This window comes from Eumetopias jubatus, unplaced genomic scaffold (genome assembly GCF_037043125.1).
Source record: "Eumetopias jubatus isolate StellerSeaLion01/CBP00866 unplaced genomic scaffold, mEumJub1_p1.0 scaffold_7, whole genome shotgun sequence".
NCBI classification, from domain to species: Eukaryota; Metazoa; Chordata; class Mammalia; order Carnivora; family Otariidae; genus Eumetopias; species Eumetopias jubatus.
In genome coordinates, this window is record NW_028274813.1 from 2611678 (window position 1) to 2634551 (window position 22874).

The 22874-nt window shown below is 55.6% G+C and overlaps 1 protein-coding gene and 1 non-coding gene across 2 annotated transcripts; both read left to right on the forward strand.

Annotated features, from left to right (window-relative positions):
* The first annotated feature begins 1021 nt into the window (after nucleotides 1-1021).
* On the forward strand, nucleotides 1022-1130 carry LOC114208974 (U6 spliceosomal RNA). Its single transcript, XR_003609207.1, has one exon. It is a non-coding gene; the product is annotated as a U6 spliceosomal RNA (small nuclear RNA).
* Nucleotides 1131-2318: 1188 nt separating this feature from the next.
* LOC148163847 (uncharacterized) lies at nucleotides 2319-14837 on the forward strand. The gene is given in 11 exon segments (XM_088024985.1): nucleotides 2319-2349; nucleotides 5154-5715; nucleotides 6184-6304; nucleotides 8046-8138; nucleotides 9075-9175; nucleotides 10839-10964; nucleotides 11376-11508; nucleotides 13034-13147; nucleotides 13381-13536; nucleotides 13974-14098; nucleotides 14634-14837. Coding segments are annotated over 11 exon segments (1644 nt in total). The 3' UTR covers nucleotides 14716-14837.
* The last annotated feature ends 8037 nt before the right edge of the window (nucleotides 14838-22874 follow it).

Below are 22874 nucleotides of genomic sequence, written 5' to 3' on the forward strand. Positions count from 1 at the left end.
TGGGGAATTCTCAGTATAAAGAAAACAGGTGTTTGGGAGCTTTGCCTTGTAAGGAATTCTAAGCAGAATTTGGACCAAAGTAGGAAATTAGCAAAAAGTAACACGGCTGTTTATATGGCCTTCTTGGCTCTGAATTTCCGATCTCTGGTGACGAGGGTGTCTTTTTACTTACTGACAGGGTGCCTTTCATATGGGAGACTTACTGCCCGCTTTCAGGGGACAGACGGGGGTCTGACGGACCTTCCCAAGTAGTTTTCATTTAAAATAATCAACATGCCATTTTGGTGGCCGGCCCTTGGCCACTATTATGTGGAGACGTCCAGTGCTTTCTGGAAGTCATGCTGTGGAGCCGGGAGAGAGAGGAGACTGCAGCTAAGGGGTGTGTGGCCAACAGAATAGAACCCCCCAAGCTGCCAACCACCGGCCTGGGCAGTGAGTGCTTCCAAGGAGAGAGAAGCTTTCAAGAACCACAGCGGTGATCATGCCTTTGTCAGCGAAAAAGAAACCACAGCCAGAGACTGAAAGCAGGGACTTGAACAGACATTTGCACGCCTGTGTTCAGAGCAGTACTATTCACAGGAGCCAAAAGGTGGAAGCAGCCTGTGTCCATCGACACATGAGTGCTTAAACAGAGGAGTGGTCCGTGCACATGGGGGAGTATTACTCAGCCTTAAAAAGGAAGGGAACTCCGCTACAGCATGGATGAAGCTCGAGGACATGGTGCCAGTCACAGAAGGACAAATACCACATGATTCCACTGCTGTGAGGTCCCTAGAAGGGTCAGAGTCCCAGAGACAGAAAGTAGGGGAGCGGGCGCCAGGGACTGGGGCAGGGGGGATGGGGGTTCCTGTTTAATGGGGACAGTTTTTGTTTGCAATGACCAAAAAGTTCTGGAGATGGATGGTGGTGACAATTGCACAACTTAGTTAATGGGTATTACTCCACACCACTGAACGGCACACTTACAGATGATTAGAATGGTAACTCTTGTGTTGTGCGTGTTTTACCATAATAAAAAAAAGAGCTCTCAGTTCAGCAGCACTTATACTAAAAGTGGAATGATACAGAGAAGACTAGCACGGCCCCTGCATGACGGTGACACACAAATCTGAGAAGGGTTTCACATTTTTAAAAAAAGATTTATTTATTTATTTGAGGGAGCGTGCACAAGCAGAGGCAGGGGCAGGCAGAGGGAGAGGGAGAAGCAGGCTTCCCGCCGAGCAAGGAGCCCGATGCGGGGCTCGATCCCAGGACCCTGAGATCATGACCTGAGCCGAAGGCAGACGTTTAACGACTGAGCCACCCAGGTGTCCCAACACCCATATTTTTAGATACAGAGGAAATTTCTCTGGCCGTCACCAGCTTCCTCCCATTTATTTCTTTTGTTCATGGAGATAGATAAGACCCCATGACTTGCAGACCTTGAGAGGGTGTCTGTGGGGCCAGGCTGCTGTCAGGTGCAAAGGCAGAGAGATGGACCAGATGAAAAGAAAGGGCTGCTGGGGCAAGGAGAAACCCAGGCTGGAAGGAAAAGAAGCAGGCAGTGAGCACCAACAAATCCTGCCTAGTGAGGCTCAGGGGCACCCGAGGCAGCAGCCCAAAGGCCATCCTCCGAAGCCCAGAAGGAAGATTGCAAAGTTTCTGGGAGTGTTTCACAGAAATAAAGAACCCCAGTTTCTGTTCATCTGACAGAAACTTCCAAAGGTATGGGTCTTGCCTTATATATTTCTTTTAAATATTTATTTATTTATTTATTTGCTTGAGAGAGAGAGTGAGCAAGAGCGAGCATGAGCAGGGGGAGCAGCAGGCAGAGGGAGAAGCCGGCTCCCCGCGGAGCAGGGAGTCCGATGCGGGGCTCAATCCCAGGACCCCGGGATCATGACTTGAGCGGAAGGTAGACGCTTAACCAACTGAGCCACCCAGGCGTCCCTGGGTCTCACCTTTATATCTGGCAGGAACCTTTTTCCTGTTCCTTCATTTTTTTTTGCTCCCGTATTTATCCTTTTGTTTAATATTTACTGCATATGCTAGCCTCCTGGATGTCACTCTGGGCGCCTGGAGGGGACCAGGCACAGTGGGAAGATGCCTCCTTCCCATGCCTGGGGGATCCTACGTGAGCGGGGCTGGCTTGCTGACCACCACCACCCACCACGCAGCGGGCTGCCACGGGGCTGGGGTGGGCTGCTGAGCCCATGGGGGCTCTGACACAGTGCCGGGGAGCAAGAGAAGGACCAAAGCAGAGTGAACCAGCCCATAGTCATCACACCTGTGAGACGCACCTTACCGTTTCAAAGCCGAGGAAACCACAGCTCAGGGGGATGGAGCCCTTTGCCCAGGGGCCCACAGCAGGTGAGGTGGTCACGGTTCAAATCCAGGCCGGCAGAGCTGGCTGCTACTTGTACCCCAGGCTCTAGGGCTGCAGGAGGGAGAGGAGGGGCCTGGGATGGAGGTGGAGCTGTGTGTGGAGTGTCTTATTTGTGTTGCCATGACCCAGCATGGGTCCACACACACAAAAGCTCGATAAATGACCTTGCGTGGAACAGCAGGGCTGGGGCTGGGCTGGTTATTAAGGCTCTGGTCCGCAGTGGGTTTGTGGGCGGAGCTGGTACCTTTATAATCTAGGGCATGTTTTCCTGAAGAGAAAACGCTTCAGATTTTCCCTGAGGTCAGTGGGAAGTTGCAGAATTGCAATAAGAGTGTGGAGTCATGGGGGGGGGGGATGAGGTGTCACCAGCTGCCTATCTCTGGCATCTGGCATTGTCACCCAAGAGGGGACAAGTGTTTATCAGTTGATTCACAGGTGATGGGATCTTTGAGGGTCTCCCACATCCACACTAGCCCTGTGCCTCATGACATCGGGCCAGCCTTGCCAGGATGGTCACTTTTCAGGTGCATTTCACTTTTTTTCTTAGGCCAGATGTCGCTGGCCCCACGTGTTGCTGGCCTGTGATGCCAAGAGATGGTCAGGTGGTCGGGAGCAGCCACGCTCTGCATAGCTCGATGGGCCTGCATGGGGCGGGTGTGGATGCAACAGTGGACCCCCCCATGTCTGCCTTTGCCTGCCTAACCCACCCCCCCAGTATCTTTGCTAAAGAAATGGTAGCCAACGCAGCCATGTTTGTAGGAAGCCCGGGAGACCTCAGGACTTTGTAAGGGCAGCTGTTCTGTTTTTGGGTAGGGGGATGATGGCCCCCTACCCAGAAAACAGCCAGGTGCAGGATAAACAGGAGCTCCTTGTTGGAGGGAGAGGGGCAAGCGTGCTCTAGAGTAGTTAGTGCTGCCCAGGGAAATAGAGCGGGAGCCATTTTCAGGAATCACAGTTAAAATATAAAAAGAAATAGGTGAAATTAATTTTAGGAAAATATTTTATTTAGCCCAATGTAGCTGACATAGTATTTCAACATGTTTCAACATTCCATCAATATTAGAATTAAGATATTTCACATTCTTTTTTTTTTCCCCCCGCTAAGTCTTTGAAATCTCGTGTGTGGTCTACACTGACAGCACAGCTCAGTTTTGACATTTCAAGGGCTCAGTAGCCACGTGTGGCTTGAGGCTGCCCTGCTGGATGGGCAGCTCTGGAAGGAAGGGGAATGATGTCCGAGCAGCCCTGCGCCTGGTAAAACCACAGAGGTTCCAGCACGTACAGTTCCTAGTTTCAAGTCTGATCTAATTAATTACTATCAACAAGGAGCTATCTATGAGAAGTGGGTAGGGACTCTTCACCCTCAAAATAGTTACATGCCATGGAAGGCTGTCCTGTTTTGGTTCAAAATAATTTCCATCCCACATTCCACTCCTCAATTCTTTGTATTATTATAAGTTCAGCTGCTTTCACTGAGAGATCCAATGAACTAGTGGCTTAAGATAAAGCAAGATAAAATTTGCTTCTTTCATGGAAGATTTGAGTAGGTGGTTCAGGACTCCTCGGTGCTCAGAGACCCAGACCTCTCCATTGTACTCCTCCACTCTCCTCCACATGGTGTTCCTGTCTCATGGCCCAGGATGGCTGCCCAGGTCCTGGCATTACATGTACATTCCAGCTGTCAGAAAGGAGGAATAGGAAAGGGGAGGACATGCATTTGCCCTTGACAACAGAAAGGCGCTCTGAGCCCCAACTTGAAATATAACTGCCCTCTCATTTCGAAATTTCCAGAAGTTAAAGTTCAAAATGCCCTTTCAAGTTGAAGTCCAGAAGAATTGGTGTCCAAGTGCTCAAGTGCTTTGGACCATCCTGCCCACCAATTCCTCTTTTGGTTTTGAGTCTCACTGGCGCCTGCCTTCTGCAGTTACAGGCTGGAGAGTCTTGCTGAGGCTCCTCTGGGGTGCAAAGCCGGGCAGAGCAGGAGGTCCAGGACCGGCACCATTAGCACCTCCTGGGAACCTGTCAGAAATGCACATTCCAGGGGTGCCTGGGTGGCTCAGTCATTAAGTGTCTGCCTTCGGCTCAGGTCATGATCACAGGGGTCCTGGGATCGAGCCCCGCATCGGGCTCCCTGCTCCAAAGGAGGCCTGCTTCTCCCTCTCCCACTCCCCCTGCTTGTGTTCCCTCTCGCGCTGTGTCTCTCTGTCAAATGAATAAATAAAATCTTAAAAAAAAAACCCAAAAAATTAAAAAAGGAAATGCACATTTCAATCTGGGCTGGAATGAGCCCTCCAGGTGGTCCTGAAGTGCATTCCTACTGAGCACCCCTTGCTAGAAATTTTCTACTAAGTCTGCTGGACCTCCCTCTCTGTGCCTCTGGTGGGGAAAGTGCCTTTGCTGTCTCCATGTTGGGTTAACAAACCCACAGCTGATGAAGGTATGGACCATGCATAGCCCTGGGAGCTCACAGCTGGGTGTTAACGTTTTTCTACTCCAAAGCTGACACAGTGGAAAGCCTACTGGTCTTCTGCAAACATTGTAACAAACCTGTGGCCTTCTGATCCTGACTGGCCACAAGGAACTTCGTTCCCAAAGCCTCTTGAAACCTCCTCCTGGTCCTCTTGGTGGTTCCTCTGATGGATGAGTTCCGTATAGCTCAGCCCATCTCCACCCTACTCCTGTCAGAAATTACAGTGAAGGGTCCAGGGCAGGCACCTCTCCCCCTCCCCAGATCTCCGGGTCTTTCAAGCCCCCCGCTGAGCCATTCTTTCGGGTTCCTTTCTTCCAGGATCCCTCGAGTTGGTCCAGGAGGGGCGGTTCTTGGAGGCCTACCAGAGCATCTCGATGTTGGCAGAGGAAGGGCAGGACTGTGGCCCCCAGTACCAGGCTGTGGCCCAGAGCATGTGGCAGGTCATCCAGCAGGCTCTGGAGGGCCCTGGGCCCAGCCAGGAGCTGGAGCTGAAGCTCCAGGCAGTGCTGACCACTGTGGGGTGGACACAGGACAAGCACCAGAGCTGAGAGGCCGGCGCCCTCCAGGACAGTGGTGTTGCCCCGTGGGCTGGTCAGCTGGAGGAGCTGCTGAGAAACGATGCTGAGGCCCGAGTGCCCACCCTGGGCCCCAAGGACCAGCTGGACCCATACCTGGAGAAGCTAGACAAAGCTGTGAGACAGGGCCTGGGGTCCCCGCAGGCAAGCCGATTGGGGACCTGCCTCTGGGAGGTCTACAGGATGTACTTCCAGGAAGTGCTCCTCAGCCGCCTCTCTGAGCTCACACACTCCTGCGGCACCAACTTGAAAAGCTGTCAAGTCCTGTACACCTGGCGCAAGACGAACTTGTTTGGGCATCCGGGGTGAGTCCTCCTGGGGACCTTGGGGTGCTGGGTGAGGCCACTGCTCTGGGTGAGGGTCCTCAGGCCAGGGCTGTGATCAACAGAGAGACTTGGAGGGGCCACCTGGGCAGGACTGGTGGTCGGAGAAGGGTGGACACAGCTGGCCTTGGGGACAGTGCATGCACACGCATGTGTTAGTGCGTGCCAGTGTGTCTGTTGCGTAGTATGTGTATGGGTGTGTTAGCGCGTTAGGGTGTGTGTGTATGACCACTGAGACTTGTCTACACCAACAGAGCCTCTTGCTCCCATTTCTCAACCCCAGCTGCCCTCTCCAGTCACTGGGCCTTGTGCAGGGGTGGGGGCGGCCAGCACAGGCTAGGGAGGGAGCGAGGCCCAGCCTGGGGTCCACTGCCCTTAGCGCCGAGCTGTCCTCCACACCCCAGCCCCAGCTCAGCTCTTTGCCCCTCATGGCTCCTTCCAACCCAATAGGGAGACACTTGTGAAAGCACCTCCGACCTCTCAGGAGCCCACGGTCGGGCACCTGTTGGACCCCATAATGTTTGTTACCTGGATGTCCCAAATGCAGAAGAAACTGGTGGGGCTGATCCAGGTAAATGGATCCAGGAGTATCCGTCACCCAGAGGCCTCCTCGTCTGGCATCTGGGGCGCAGCAGGCAAGGGGCTGGGCCAGGGTGGGCCCTGGGTGGTGGGGCTGGGGGGGTGGGTGCTGCTGTGTTGATTCTGGCCCTTGAGCACTGTCACGTGGGAAATAACAGTGGCCGTGGCTCTGCGGTGGGAGGAACGTCATCTAGCGGGCCCATAGGGAGAGCACCCGACCGGAGGTCGCTGCCTTGACCAGTGAGGGCGGTCTGGCTTCTTCCATGCCAGTGGCTACAGAGCAGGGCCAGTGAGCCTCAGGCGGAAAGCCAGCTGCCCCAAGATGGGTGCACGCGGTTAATCCACGGCAGACACAGTGAGGACTCAAGGGGACATCACAATCTCCTACTGTGATCGTTTTTACCAACGTGATTTCCTGTACCAGCGTTCTTGGTCTTGGTACAGACATGTCAAGAGTCATGGGGACCGGTGGAGGAGATGTTCGGGATACAGGGAGGGAAGCTCTCTGCCTTTCCTAGCTAACAGACTGAGAAAGCTTAGTTTCTCAGTGCAGTAAAGAATCAGTATTGATTTTGCTGGAACTTTCCACTAACTGGTATATAAATGCTTAGGCTTTTCCTTGGTTGCAAACTCTGTCTCCTTGAAACACCTGGGTTTTGAGTTCCCCTGTCCTTCAGGGTTCCCCTGAAACTGTGGAGTTGCAGTCTGGGCTGAATGAAGGAAGACAGGGCTTAGCATTTCCTGCACTTCCACACCCCACCTGTCAAGGGCTGTGCTGGGTGTCGAGTGGTCCATTCAGACAGGTGGCCAGACGAACGTGACCATGTAGGCTTCCTTCTGTGTCTGGCAAGAGGCTTAGCGGGAGTGATGCCTGTCCCATCCCTGGCACCTGGGCCAGGCGAGGGCTAGCATCAGCTGGATGTGGTGTCAGGATCCTCTCCCGGCCCAGGTGGCCAGACACAGCTTCCTGCTGCTTGGTGGACGAGGGCAGGGTATGACATGGGCAGGGCTAGGTGTGGGAAAGTACTGAGTGCTGAGTCGGTGGAGAAAATTGGCTTCTAGGCTGTCCCCTTCTCCAAATAAGGAGGCCGTGGCCTGCCCAGGGCCCCCAGTAAGCAGGCCTCTGGATGGAGGTGCCTGGGCTAGGAGGGAGATCTGCATGGGAGCAGGGGACAGTCAGCCTGAGGCCCCCTCAGACCTCCTGGCACTGGCCGTGCCGCAAGCCCAGGTGAGGAGGGCAGCCTTCCCTGGGAACCTGCCAGAGACAGCCTTTTGTCATTGCCTGTGGTCGGGCTCACGAGGTCACACTTAGATTTTTGGCCGGGAGCTGGTCCCCAGTACCCCGGGTCTCCCTGGTGCCCCCCAGGCTGTGGGTCTCTGGGCACCCCTCTTAGGTCTCGCCCACGGAAGGGCTCTGGCTGCCCACTAGCTGCTCGTCATCCCCCTCCCCTCCAGGCCGTGAATGAGTGGCTGGGGCCCCGGGGAGGACCTGCCAGGAATGAGGAGGAGGGTGTGTCCAGAAGGTGCTTCACAGACCACCCGTGATGGACGGAGGGCTGGAGGCCGTGAAAGAGGGGGTTTACTTGGAACTGGGTCCCTGGGGGCGGATTTCAGGCTGCTGGTCCCTGGGCTGGCTCTGGGTGTCACCCTCCGAGTCCTCAGTCGGAGCTGGACCTGACGTGCTCCAGAGAGGAGTGTGGGGATAGAAGTTGCTTTTACTGTTTTCTGGGCAGGAAGAGTTGGCAAAGCGTGTCGAAAGAGTCCTGATCTGGGATCGGAAAAAGTGAGCCCAGTGTTCCTACCCAGCGTTTCTCGAAATCTTCCAGGTACGCATCCGTCCAAACCTTCCCAGCCTGCCACGTGGGGTCCCTGGCCCCTTCCTGAGCACCCGGCCAGGCTGGGAGGGGGCCTGGAAGGACTGGGGTCTGGGGGGCGATGGGTGATGGGGGGTGGGGTGCGTGTGCAGCCAGGATGGGTGGCACGGTGGAGGGCGGGGCTCTGGGCATCGAAGCGTCAGTGTTTGAGGGCGACGGGCAGAGGCAAGTGGGCCCCCAGTGCAGGGCTGCAGGGCATATGTCCTGGGGAGGCCTCTTCCCGGAATGTCTCAGCTCATGAGCCTGCTCAGGCCTCAGGTAGGACCTACACTGGGACCAGTGTCCGGGGACACCTCGGGGAGAGGGTCGAGCAGCCCACTGGGGTGAAGGATGTTTGGCCCGGGAGGAGAGGCCACCAGCGTGTGTGGTGGTGGCGGCGGGGGGGTGGGGGCTTTTTTTTTTTTTCAGAGGATTCGGTGCTGGGGGTTTCTATTGCTTCCCTTGACGGCTCAGGGTCGGAGGGAGAAAAGGAGCGGATGTTAAGCGTCCTCATGCCTTTACACCAAGCAGCACCGTTCAGTGTCAGTGGGGAGTTGGCAGCTTCAGGTGGGGCTGGGGCAGCCTCTGGGCTAAACGGGAGAAGCCTAGCCATGCATGGAGAGGAGGATGTTGTGCAGGCTGGCTCATGGCAGGACACGGTGGAGGGCTCCAGGGAGAGAGGCCTGGCAAGATGGTGGGGGGTTGGGAGGGGCAGTGAGGGCCTGGCGGGAGGTGTCTGCTCTGTGCCATCTGCATAGTGGTACACGTGTGGTGGTGGCCTGTGCACACCAGCCTTTCCTGCAAGGACAGCTGTGTCAGGCACAAAGTTGGGGAGGACACATTCTCCTAGGGTCCACTGGCTCTGTGACCCCTGGGGGCCCCTGAGAACCCACTTGCTTTGACTGACAGCTGCTGAAAGAAAGCATGAATGCAGTACAGCCCATGGGACTACCTGTCACTAGCCAGGTGCAAGCGGTGGTTCTGGAAACATTTTCAGAGTTTCTGAAAAGGTAAGTGAAAAGGTGGTCCTTGCCCACAGAAGGAGGCCTGGGTGGCTGGGTCCACCGAACCCCAGTTAGAGTGCTGACCAGGCCTCCAACCGCTGGCTACCAGGTGCTTGGCCATCTCACGAAGCAGGGGAAGGTTCTAGCATCAGCTTTGGGTGCTCCCAGTCTGGCTCTGGAAATGCCCCATGGCGGCGGCGTCTGACACGGTGCTCTGGCCTCGTGTGGCTCTCGAGCTGGTTCCACAGAGGGACCACAGTTAAATTTTATTTACTTGTAATTTATTTAGTTATTAAGTAATTTTATTTTACTTTTAATTAATTGAACTTTAAACACCACGTGGGGCTGTGGCTCCCACACCAGACAGCAGGACTGGGATTAGGGGGAAGCCCAGGAGGGGCGTCATGAACCTACAGGGTCGAATTCTGTCTTTATTTAAAATTTGGTGTTTTGCTCATGATGGATGTTTTGGACTGATTTTGATTTTTAAAAATATTCCATTAAAGGGTGCCTGGGTGGCTCAGTTGGTTGAGCGACTGCCTTCGGCTCAGGTCATGATCCTGGAGTCCCGGGATCGAGTCCCGCGTCGGGCTCCCTGCTCGGCGGGGAGTCTGCTTCTCCCTCGGACCCTCTTCCCTCTCGTGCTCTCTCTCTATCTCATTCTCTTTCTCTCAAATAAATAAATAAAATCGTTTAAAAAATTTCATTAAAATATTATCTCGGTTACATTACCCGCCTCCCCGTTCCTCTGGTTTTCCCATCAGACCCCTGAACCACACACCCAGCTCTGCCCCGGCCTCAGGGTTTGGGTGGGGACCCTGCCTCTTTCCTGCTGGGCTGGGGCTGGAGTCAGTATTGTGGGCTGCTCCTGTTTCAGAGGAAGCACTGTGTAGAGCCCATCACGAGGCTCCTCCCTCTGGGGGCCTTCAGAGTAGCTGTGTTCACCTGGGATGGGCTCCATTATGGGCAAACATGAAGCAGGTTACTTAAGAGAAACCAGACGTGGGGATTTTTCGGTGAAATCAGCCAGGTTTTAAATGTTTAAGAAAATGTGGCTGGGCGGCCAGGTTGATCCATGTTCTTGGGACAGGTGAGAGCACCCCTTTTTTCCTGCCTTTGGGGAGCAGTGTGCTGTCCCTGACCCTCTCCCTGCTCCCTGCTCTGGGGCAGCTTCAGTGGCCCAGCCCAGGCGTGGGGTGCCAGCCTCCCCTTCCCGAGAGCTCAGCACCCCCAGGCCTCACCCGGACTCTCTGGGTGGGGGGCCAGCCCGGCTCTGGGAGCACTGCCTCCCCTCCCTCCTCTTCCTTCACTGCGGGGAACGGGAGGGCTAGGCCTCTCAAATGCAGCATTCTCTGCAGTTCCCAAGGCCACAGGAAAAAAACACTCCCATCCTGTTCTGGAAGCATCTATCACAAATGGTCACTGAAAGCATTAAATGAAAAGGCCCTTAGGAAGCATCTGGCTGCAGGGCCTGGCACAGAGCCAGCCCAAGGCACAAAGCCAGCCCTCGCTGCCTTGCTGACACCTCAGTTGCTGTCACCCACATCTGTGATTCTGCGAAGAAGCAGCAGTGAAGTGGGGAGGGAGCAAGTCCTCGGGTCCTAGCTGGGTGGGGCCGGCCTGGGGGGCTGGGCTGGTGGGAGGGGCTCATCTCCATCCTCCACTGCAGGTACCAGGCGGAGGCTGTCCAGTTCCTCCAGCAGAACGCTGCCGCCAAGGCCCCCGAGGTGCACGTGGGGCAAACTGGGCATCCTCAGGTGTGCCAGGTGTGGGCGGGGCCCGTGGGTGTGTGGGGGTGCGGCCCGGGCGTGGGCGGGGCCAGTGGGTGTGTCGGGGAGCGGCCGGGGCCAGTGGGAGCAGGCAGGCTAGGCGGCAGGTCCATGCGGACCACCTGTGAGAAAAGCGGGGCTAACAACCCCGGTGTGTGTACAGAATGGCACCATTTCATAGGGAAACAACAGGTGCCAACAGCACTGGCTGCCTCTGGGAGAGGACTTTCCCACTGTACCTTTTGCGTTTTAAGCCACGTGAATACAAGTCTGTAAATACAGTCAGAAAAAACAGTGGATGAGATAGACAGCAACAGCATCAGAAATGAGGGAGCGTCCAAGGGTGCACAGAGGGGCACCGGTGTGGCTGGTATGCAGCCTGGGGCTGTGGCAGGCTCTGGGCCAGGTCCCATGGACCCCTTTGGTTGCCCCACCAGGGAAACGTGGCAGGAGCTGAGCCAGGAACACGTTCTGCTGGCAGACCCGGGCCCTGCTGTGCAAGGCACCATCCATGTCATTGAGGACCACAGCCAGGACCACCTCCTGCCTAGAGTCAGAACCTTGTGCCAGGTGACGCCACCCCCTGCCCCAGCCCTGGTGTGGGGTCTTTTCTGCTCCCAGAGAACCTAGGCAGGAGGCACCTGCCTGTGTCTCCCTGGACTTGTGCGCAGCCCAGCAGAGCCTTTGCTGGGGTGACAGGGCAAGGTACCGATCAGGTGCTGATCAGTTCCTGGTCAGGCCGCCTGGTCAGGCCTTTGTCTGGAGCAGAAGGGCAGGGCCGGCTCTGCCCTGTGGCCTGAGGGAGGGGCCCTGTCCCTGTGGGTGGGCTGGGCTGGGCTTGGCCTCTCCACCTTTTCTGAGGTCTGGCTCCCCCCTCACTGAGGGCATCTCCCTTTGTCCCCTCTTCCTTTCTCCACCTGTGAAACCGCTCCGGCCAGGCCAGCTGAGGCCTGACAACTCCCCCTTCCCCTGACCCTGGCTCTGACCCCAGTGCATCCCCAGGCAGGTGAAGTCCCGTCACCGCGTCCCAGAGTCTCTGTACCTGCCCATCTTTGTCTCCCCTGAACTGTGGCTGCCACACACACCAGAGAATGAGGTCCCTGAGGATACCCAGGCGCTGGCCCCAGAGCTGAAGTCTTGAGAGGGCAGGGTGGCCTCGTAGGATGTGGAAACCACAGGAAGGCACTTCCTGTTCAAATCTGGGGTTCAGGGCCTTGTCCTCATGGGGCTTCCTGGGTGGAAGATGGTAGGTGGTGGTGGGCGGGTCTCCATTCCTGCAGCTCTATCCAGTGATTCATTTTCCACTGTGGGCCCCGGCTCCTGAGACATCTGCCATTGGATTTTCCACAGAGATTTGAGCTCCTGGGAAGACCCAGAGAGGTCATGCCCTCCCAGGATGGCCGACGTACTGCCTTGCCTCACCCTGGGCCGTGGCAGACATTACTAATCAATTCTAGCATTCTATTCTCGTCCATATGGAGCTGCAGGGTCCTTCTCTACACAGAGCTCCAGGCAGCCACAGCTCATGGATTGGACTTGGCGCCATGTTTTACAGATGTTGCTGATGAGGCTGCATCATGCAGATGGGGCACCGGGGGGCTGCGGTATGGTGGGCATGGGACTTGCTCGGGTTCCCTGGTTAAACACCGAGGGGGCTGGCGTTGCCCCCTCTGCCCGTCCCCTCTGGTGTCCACTGAGAACTGAGCAGGCCCTTGTCCCATGTCTCAGGAGTCTGATCTGGAGGGAGAAAGCATCATCGAGGTCCGTTGCCAGGCTATGGTCCTGTGGGGACCAAGGGGGAAAGGGGAGATACCCAGGAGGACTTGGGAGGGCTCCAGGGAGGAGCTCAAGTCAAGGGCTGCAGTTTGAATCTGGGGTGCTCCCAGGAGTCAGCAGGAGGAGAGTGGATAGAGCTTTGGGACAGACAGGGGATGAGCCTCTGGCTCCCTCAGTGTGGGCCCTTCTGGTCCAGGACTGTGCGCCCAGTGGGGAGAGGTGGGGGCCACAAGGCTGGAGGAGACCAGGCAAGGGTGGGAGAGAGCACAGCCAGCTGGGCGCTTTGGGCCTCCATGACGTCCGACCCTCTGGTCCTCAGAGTCTGCCGAGGGGCCACTTTGGGAAGAAGGACAAGCATCTGGTTCGAGCTCTGCAGTCCCTGTGGCAAGGCCTGGAGGGCTGCCCCAACATGCACTCCACTCCCATGTACAAGGTAGGAGGCCGACTCGGGGGTGACTGACTTGCCGAGAAGCTGAGGCAGGAACCCCTGCACCCCCGGGGGTTAGGGGTTCCATCTGCCTGGTGGTGGGGACAGGCCCCTGCCAGGCCCATGCAAGAGGAGTCTGTGTAGCAGCCCGCCACCCCCATCCCCGAAGGCCAGCTAGACCAGGTCCTGGGACAGCTTTTGCTCAGGCCTCTCCATCTCTTTGTCTCTTGGGGGAACAGAGAATCAGGCGAAGTTTGCACATGCTGGTCTTTGGGGAGTACATCCAGGCCCTGGCCACCCACCTCAGGACGCTGGAGCCCAGGAAGTGGGAGGGCCTCAGGGTTCAGGTGGAGACAGACACCAGGAAGTTGCACAACATCTTCATGAAGCATGGGGTGAGCCATGGGCCCTTTGGGTAGGCCAGGTGCTGGGGGGCTTAGTTCTCCCTTTCTAGTACTTGTCTCTCCTGGCCCCCTGCCTGGGCTGGGTGTGCTCTCCTCACCCAACCCACACTCAGGCCTGCCAGCACTGGGCCTTGAGTCCCACACACAAGGCTGGGGCCACCTGCTTTCACAGCAAAGGCTGTGAGGTAGGGGTGGGGATGTCACAGCTGGGGGGAGGCAGCCCGCCCCCACCCAGGCCAGGACAGCCTGTGGGGAGCTCAGGAGGTAGCATCAGTGGGACCAGAGAGCACTGACCAGCAGTGCCGGCCCAGGGGTCTGCGGCGTAGACCCAGGGTGTGGGCCTGCAGGTGGGTAAGGCAAATAGATCCTCCTGAGAGAGGAGGCTGGGAGCACAGCGTCTGAGCTCACCCGCCAGCTGCTGTCTGCAGGACCTCGGCTTGGCCAACCTACAGGAGCCCATCATGGGGATCTTCCAGTCCAGCGAGAACAAGAGCAGGGAGACTGTGGATGACTGGCTGGCCTCCTTCAGGGACAGAGTCCCAGGTTATTTGAGGTATGAGGGAGAATAGGGGGCAGGGGTTGGCTAGAGAGGGGGAGGGTGAGCCTGCGGAGATGGGGTACTTCCAGGGGCCCAGGTGGGGGCATGGCCACACCAAAGGCACAAGTCCCCAGGTATGGAGGTTCAGTCGCTGGCAGGCACTGGGAACCCTAGGCTGGAGTCTCACAGCTCATTGACCCCCATTCCCAGATAGGGAGGAACCGAGGCCAGAGAGCAAGGGTCTTGGCAAGAACTTGCCCAGAGTCCCCAGCAAACACTGTAGGCAGTGCAGGACCGTCACACCTGGGGTCTTAAGGGAGCTGGTCTCCCTGCTCCCAAGCTTCATTGGGCTGGACCCTCGGAGTGCCCCTGTCCTAACCTGTTCCCAGAATTCCCAGGGCTCCCTGGTAGGCTGCCTAGGGGTCCCCAGAAGGAAGGGTGGGTGGGGACTTGGGGAATCTGCTAGTGTCCCAGTTGCCCTGGAAGACACTGCTCTAGATTTCATTTGCACACACTCATGGGTGCACAGAGCCCTCTCCCCGCTCCCCAGCCTGCAGGAGCAGCCATACAGCTCTGTGGACTTGGAGGAGGAGATTGAGGTCAAGGGAAGCTCCTGCTGCTGCTGCTGCTGATACCCCCAGCTCTGGACAAGGTGACCAAGGGTTCAAGGCTGCAGATCACTCCTCCAGGGGAGGCGATAGGGGAGGGTCCAGTCCTGGGCAGGGCGGGAACCAGGTCAAGGGGCACAGCTGGAGCGTGGTCCAGTTGCTTTCAGTAGACACGGCATCACCTTGTGCTCTGGGCCAGCAGTTCTCAAACGTTTTGGTCTCAGGACCCCTCTACCCCGAGCAATTACTGAAACTAAAGAACTGTAGCTTATGTATTATATCTAAGAGTTACCACATTAGAAATTAAAACCAAAAAATATTTAGTAATTCACTTACAGTATTTGTTAAAAATAGTAGTAATTCATTAGAATAGAAAATTAGTATTTATTAAATAACTATGAACAAAGTAAATGATAATATATACTATTTATATGTGAATAGATTTGGAAATAAATTAGTATTTATATAGGAATAATATTTAGAAATGTTAATTTTTTTAAAAATAACAAACCCACGACATGTTAACATTACGGCAAATAATGATTTTTAAATGAAAAAAATGAAGTATTTGCTGAAATAATAACAAAAAACTTAACAATATGGGTGTCACTGTTTTATATTTTTGCAAATACCTTTATCTGGCTTACCAGGAGACAGATCCTCATGTCTGCTGCTGTGTTCAATCTATTGTGACATGCTCTGGCTGAAGTATGCAAGGAAGGTCCAGCCTCTTGTAGACTAGTTACTGTTGGGGAAAGCAAGGGTATTTTAATGCCTCTTTTCGGTACTTGTTATTCTTCTTTGATACCAGACCCAAACTGGACAGGTGGTAGTTTATTAAAGATTAGGACATGGATTCTGAAACCAACTTGATGAATTTTATGAAATTTGCATGCTCTATTGTAGTAAAATCTGTTGGCCTGTCTTGCACTTTGAACGGCTCTTCTACCCATATGTGAATTTGTGACATCAAGTGTTTGTCACCTGGCAAATACCAGTTCACAGAGTGATGTGGATCCAGGTGTTGGCACGTTTTATCATACCTTATCCAAAAAGCACCATTGTCCACACTGCCATCAGCTTCATCAGGAGAGTCTGTAGCTTTTGGGAATCCCAGGCTCACAGTGGAAGACACAAGTTTTCCAAAATCCTGATTTTTTGCTTGAAGGCTCAAATTTTTATCATTGACAACAAATACTGTCCGTTGTTTACTTTGAAGCAGCCAGCTCACATCATCCATTCTAAAGAAAATGCCATCAACAACTGAATAGTCTGTCCATCGGTCATTCTTTCAAGTAAAAGTGGTATTCCGGGGACACCTGGGTGGCTCAGTCGGTGAAGCGTCTGCCTTCGGCTCAGGTCATGTCCTGGGATCCTGGGATTGAGCCCCATGTCAGACTCCCTGCTCAGCGGGGAGTCTGCTTCTCCCTCTGCCCCTCCCCCTGCTCATGCTTTCTCTCTCTCTCAAATAAAATCTTAAAAAAAAAAAAGCCGTATTCCATAGAAAAAGTGGCTAGTTCAGCTTGTAACTCAAACAGTCGGTTGTGCAAGTGTTTTTGCTCTGGGCAGCCACTGTCTTTCACGGGTCAGTAGAAGGGCTAGCTATGAACTGTGCATTTCTTCATGTAGAGTATTAAACATTTGTGTATTCAGGGTTAAGATTTAATAAAAGTAACTATTTGTACTCTTTTATCAACACATTTTAAAGTGAAACTGGATTTTTTTTCCTGTGAGTGCGTGATGGTGAGGGGTACTAGCAGAATTCATTGTCGCTGCCTTGGCGCCTGCTGGAGGTTGATTTATCTGAAATTATTGATATTGGAGCATTTTCCCCCCAAGAAAAATGACGAATTCATATGGTTCAAACAGACTGTCTCCACATCTTTGCATATTCTGTTCTGCCTCCCCAGAGGGCCCTTTCCATCTGTTGAAATTCTCCTCCTTCAAGGTCTGGCCTAGACCCCCAAGTCTGTTGCTCACTTTCTCCCCTGAAATGCACATCACAGTCTCCCTTCGGCCAAGAGCTATCTTGTCTGCTCATGGGCAAGCGCCTTGATGGCAGAAGACCAGCTATGTTTGTCTTTGTCCCCACGGGGTCTGGTAGGGCCCTGACTGCCCTGATTGGAGGTGGAGGTGAGCTCTAGCTTCAGGCAGCCCTGGGCTGTGCAGGTTGTGTGGCTCCAACACCCACCAAGGCAAAGGATCTGGGTGCTCACTTCACAAATGGCAGCCTGATTTCCAGGAGGAAGCCAATCCTTGTAAGTCTGGACTCTTCTATCAGAAGGAGTCCCTGGGGCATTTACCCCAGAACCCAGCCACCAAGCAGTAAGGCAGGCCTGGCCTTGTGGGAGGCCACGTGCCACTGTTCCAGCCAGCAACCCTCCTCCTCGGCCTGAGTCCCGAACCTCAGGATTCCTGCTGCCCAACCTCTGGCGGATGTAGCATCAGAACTAAAGGCTGACATGGCCTGTGGGTGTCTGACCGCTGGAGACTCGCCTGGTGGGGAAGCCCGCACGGTTGGTGTCAGGAATGCTGTGAAGAGAGGGACAGTCTTCTCAGAGTCACCTCGGGCACCCACGCCTCCCCGGGGGGACGGATGCTTGCTGCCACCTCTGGGCCACATGAATTTGCTGCAGTGAACAGGTCTCCACTTCATTTGAGTCAGAAGCTGTCAAGTCATACCTTCTTTTCCTTCCTTTTGTCTTCCTCCATGTCATTCTCCTTTCTGGGAGATAAAAGAGTAGCTCCTGTACATCTGTGTTTAAGATGAGCTGTGCCCCAGACCTTGGTGAGGAGCGTGGACGCCACTGTAGGGCCTCCCCTGGGCTCAGAAATATAGCACCTCTGTAGAGCGGAACAGGAACGGGCAGTTTGCGCATCTCCTTTGTCCCTGGAGATGTTGAAGAGTTTTCGAATCTAAATTTCCAGGCGGAAGAGTCTTTTTGTGTTCAGATTTTAAGACCTGGTTTTATTGCTGGATATCATGCAATGCTGCCTGGGTGATCTCTGATTCTTGGGACTGGTTCAGTCCGAGGCCCTGATCACCACCCCCGGCTGGCCCCCGCACGCCTTGGCCACAGGCCACAGCCTGGTCCCTCCTTAGGGCCGACATGCTTTTTGGCCTGGAGTCCAATGGGAGGGAGAGAACAAGGGCCAGGCCACCTCCTTCCTGAGCGGCCATCCTGGTGGGTCTCTCCTCTTCTCCTCTCACACCCCGACGACGAGCTCCCGGGGACTGTTTCCGAGCCGGCAGTGCAGGACCATGGCTGGCAGGGGTCGGGGAGCCATGGCACGCTTGGCCAAGGCCTGTGTGCCGCAGAGCCCCAGGGACAGGCAAGGGACCGGCCACATCTTCACCCCTGGGGACACAGGGCTGGACCATGGGGAGCGGGCCCTGGGCATGGGGCCAGGTGGGGAGGGTCACTGAACGTGGATTTTCCATACCAATCACGTTATATAAACAAGCAATCCAAAAACAAAACAAAAGAAAAAACTCAAGCTGTACATTTTATTTAAAGCCATCCTGGATGGATGCTGGGCGGTTGCAAATACTGATCCTCTCCTGAGGAAAGTGCCTTCATTCTGGGTGTCAAATCACTCCTACAAATAGTTTCTGGGGGATAATGAGCTCCATACAAAAATAAACAAGCACACAAGGACAGAGGAACCATGAGCGAGACCCAGTAGGACGAGCAGACCGGTCCAGAAACGCATTAGGACCAGTCTCTGGTGCCCTTGCCAGGACGCTGGTCCCACGGCGTCCGTCACAAGAGGATGCTCCTATGTCAAGGAATGCCCCTTACCCTCTGGACACTCCGCCCCAGCCTGCGGCTCCCCCCCACCCCCGCCCCGAGTCCCTTCCCAGCTGGCTTTCCCCAGTCCCCGTGTGCGGGCACATATTTCCCAGACAGGGCAACTCCTCCCTCGTATAAGCTAGTCCCCTGGGAGTAGAGACTGTACGTCCCCGCTTGGGTGTGCCTGGTCCTGACGCTGGTTGTTGGTCTGAAGGCATAAGGGTTGGTGAGGTGGGGGGCAGACCCCCTAGATGAGGGGAGGCTGCTCTCACTCCCGAGGCCACCATCAACAAGTAGGCAAGGAGAGTCAGCTGGTGAGCCGCCTAGTTTCCCTGGAACATTCTACATGTGAATTCCGAGGGCTCCCAATGGGATGAGCCCTAGTTGCCAATGTGGGCACCCACTCAGCGGTGTACTTTGAATGGGTGCTGGATGTCGGGCTAGGATCTGATCCTACGGGTGGCAGAGCTGAAAATGTGACAGGTCTCTTACGTCAAAGATGGAGCTCTGACAGGAACAGAGCGACTTTCAGAAATGGATGGGGATATTTGGAGGGATGAGCCTGAGAATCTTCAAGGCCACATTCCTGTGAGCCCTCTGAGCCTGCAGGAGCAAGGCTCCCCCTTCCCTGAGAGTTTGCAGAGCCTTCCCCCGAGGCAGGTGCCTTGCACGATGCTGCTGGTCTCTCTCTCAGGTCTGTCCCTGCCAGGCCTCATTGCGTCCCACCTGATCAACAGGGCGGGCATTGAAGATAGCCCAGCAGGGAAATAGTCTCTGCTCTGGGGGTAGGGGGATGGGGGTTGCTTATTCACCAAAAGGCCGAGGCACCTGGCTGAAATCTGCTGCCCGGCGGGAAGGGTCCAGCGGGTGCCGCTTGAAACCGGCAGGGGAGGGTGTGGAGGGGACGGCGATACGATGGGTTGACATGAGTGAGTGGGGATGGGTCTAGTTCTCTCTGTGGCTTAGTTCTGCCTTATGTATTCTGAGGACCTTGTAGATGCGTAAACATGTAGGTTTGTTATGTTCTCTTGATGAATAGATCTCTTTCCTCTTTTTTATCTGTGATAATAATCCTTTCTCTGGGGGTGCGTGGGTGGTGCCATGGGTTAAGTGTCCGACTCTTGGTTTCGGCTCAGGTCAAGGTCTCAGAGTCCTGAGATCGAGCCCTGCACGGCGTTGGGCTCCGTGCTCAGTGCGGAGACTGCTTGGGAATCTTTCCCCCCTTTTCCTCCCCACCCCACCCTGTGCTCTCTCTCTCTCTAAAATAAATTTTAAAAATCTCTAAAAAAATGATCCTTTCTCTGTAATCTATCTTATCTCATGTTATTAGAGCCACATAACTTTTCTTTGATTTGACATGGCATTTTTTTCCATTCTCTTGTATTTAAGCTACTTTGTCCTCATATTTAAAGTGGATTTCTTATAAGGAGCATACAGCAGGATCTACTTTTTTTTTTCACCCAAATCTAATAAGTTTGCCATTTCATAGGGGAGTTTAGACCATTTGCACTTATGTGGTTCTGTCCATTTCTCCTCTTTCATCTGCATCGTTTACTCTTCTGTTTTAACCGGTTGCTTGTTCTTATCATTATGGGTTCTGTTTTCCTATTTGTTGATTGTCTGATACCGGCAAATCAGATGATATAAGTTTACCTTTTTGGTCCTGGATACTTTTATATTCTGTAAATATTCTTGATCTTTGTTCTGGGATGCAGTTAAGTTACTTGGTGGGATCCAACAGGATTTGGTCTAGGGTTAGTTTTCCCCACCCTGTGCACGTACTCCTAGAACAGGACCCAGAAGGCGAGCACATGCGCACCGAGCCAGGGCCAAGAGCGGCCCCAGCAAAACCCGCCGAGGACCTCACGCTGGACAACCGAACAGCCGACCCCAGGGCGGTGGACAGAAGTCGGCCCCCCTCGTATAGGGAACACGAGTCAGCAAACAGACGGAACGAACTGCACCCACTCGGCCGCCAGGGAGAACCGCACCTGCACGTTCTGAGAGAACCCAACCCAGGGTCATGTTGTCGGCGTCCCTGTGGATGAAGGCCGGTAACAGGTGAGACTAGTTCTGCGTGAGAATCAGCCGTGGTGCTTCCCTGTGGCGGGGACAGGGGAGGGGAGCCGATGGGGGCTCCTGGGGGACCGACCCGCGGTGTTCACGCTGTGCAAACGTTTGCAACTGCCCATTGACAATCCGTATCTCTTTCTACAAGTATGATACACTTCACTTTAAAATTTTACTCCCACACGTGTACAGACGGGCTCCATGTAGAAACTGCCCATCCCCGGATGTCCTCAGGCGCCTGCGGCACAGGCCACACCCCCTGGCTTTGACCCTGATCGCCTGTGGCACCCTGACAGCGAGATTTGCTGAGTGCGGGCTGCTGGGAACAGGGAAGATACAGCAAAGACACACCGGCACCTGGGCTTCCCTTGCTGAAAGCCCCCCCACCCCCACCCCTGCCTTCCCTGCCTGGGCTCAGCTGCCCCCTCAACACCTAACAACCCCCACCCCCCGGCTCTGCTTCTGGAGCAATGGCTGGCAAACAAGCCCTCCTCGTCCCCGGGCTCCGCCGAGGTCTCACTTAGCCATCGTCCTGCCACGCACAGCACGCTAACGTGTCCCTTCCTGTGCTCTGCCCACGAGGAAGAGAACAACACAGAGCGACGTGCGCTCGCTCTCCCGCAAGAGCAGACAAAGGTCAAGGACAGCCCGGCAGATTCAGGGCACCAGCGGCTGCGAAGGAGGCAGTGGAGACACCTGCCTGGGACCCGGACAACCGAATGTGGAAAGCACGGCGGCTCCAGTCAGGGATTTGGCCAAGGCAGCAGTTCGCAACAGGAGGCTCGAGGACCCTGGGGAAAGCACAAACGGTTATTTTAAATTGCTGCGACAGCAAAACATTCATTGGAAACCGCTAGATGCAGAATTGGTTAAATGACGTCGGAGGGCTCACACCATCAAGCACAGTGAACCGAGTTCTGCCAGTACGTTGTAGATGATCCTCGCCGACTCGGGGCGCATCCAACAGACCCCGAAGCCACACGAGACGGGGGGCCTGGGTCCCATTTTCAGGCTTTCCAGGCGATTCCCAAGCACCAAAGCTCCAGATCACTCCCACAGCTGGAGGCGGCTTCTGAGGGGAAACAATCTGTCCCAAATGAAACACAAGGTCCCTTACCAATGTCACTTCATCTCCTAAACATACCTAGATTCAGAGACAGTAGCAAGGGAGGCTGCGGTTAGGACCTGTTGTCTCAGAGGGAAGGAGGGATGCTGGTGTTTCTCCACGTCCTTGGTTCAGCTGAGACGTCAGCTCTCTCCCACCATCAGAACAAGATTTGCCAGGACAGAGCCTGGGTCACGGGCCTGTGGAGGTGGTGGAGCCTCCACACTCAGAGTGTGATGGAGAAGCTGGGGCCCCACACGGCCGGCAGGCGGTAACGAGGCGCCACCGGGACCCCGAGGAGAGCATGGAACGCTCTGAGAAGGAGAGAGCCCTGACCCGCAGCCCTCCCTCGCTGTGGGGGTGGGGGAGGGCCTGATGAGTTTTAACTAGAACCTCCTGTGCATTTTGTGGCCCCATGTTCTGTGACCTGCAACAGGTGAGTTGAGCTGATTTTCCAGAGCCAGTTTCCCTGTCGTGAAAGTGTCCTTGCTGGGCGGAGCTACAGGCCTCGGTGCTGGGAGACCCCCGCCCCCCACTTGCCCTTCATGCCGCTGGGACCCCAGTGGACCTCCATTCTGGCCACGCATGAGAATCCCCTGCACAGGGCTGGAACCGATGGCTTCCGTCTACTTTGGCCTGAGCCCATTAACGGGATTTCTGTGGCTGAGACTCAGGACCGCGACGCCGAGGGAGAGACCTGGGACCAGCCCCGCGCCCGGCTGCGCCTCCGCCCTGGCTCCCAGGACACCCCCCCCATAGTTCCCCGGGGGCCCCGCGCCCCAACCGGCTCGGGGGCGCAGGCAGCTTGGCGGCGCGAGGGGAGCCCCGCGGCGGCGGAGGGCGGGCTGGGGAGGGCGGTGTCCTGGGGCAGGCGGGGTCGTGACTCTCGTCCCCTCCCCACTCCAGCCTCGACGTCCCGGAGCCATCGGAGCGCGGAAAGGCCCCCGTGGGCAGCCCGGCATCCGCCTTCCGCGCCGCGTCTGGCCCGAGGGGGCGCTTCATCCGTGCTGAGCGCAGCGCGGGCTAAAGGAAGCCGCGCTGCGAAGGGCTCCGGGCGTCCCCTGGTGCCCGCGTCCAGGCCCTAGTGGGCCTGCCCTCGCCGCGCCGCCCTCGCCCTGCCTCCCCCCGCAGCGCTCAGTCCGAGGTCACCACAGCTGTCGGAGGGCTGGCAGGTGGGCTCTAGGGAATCCGTTTGCGGGTTTGGCCCCCACGGG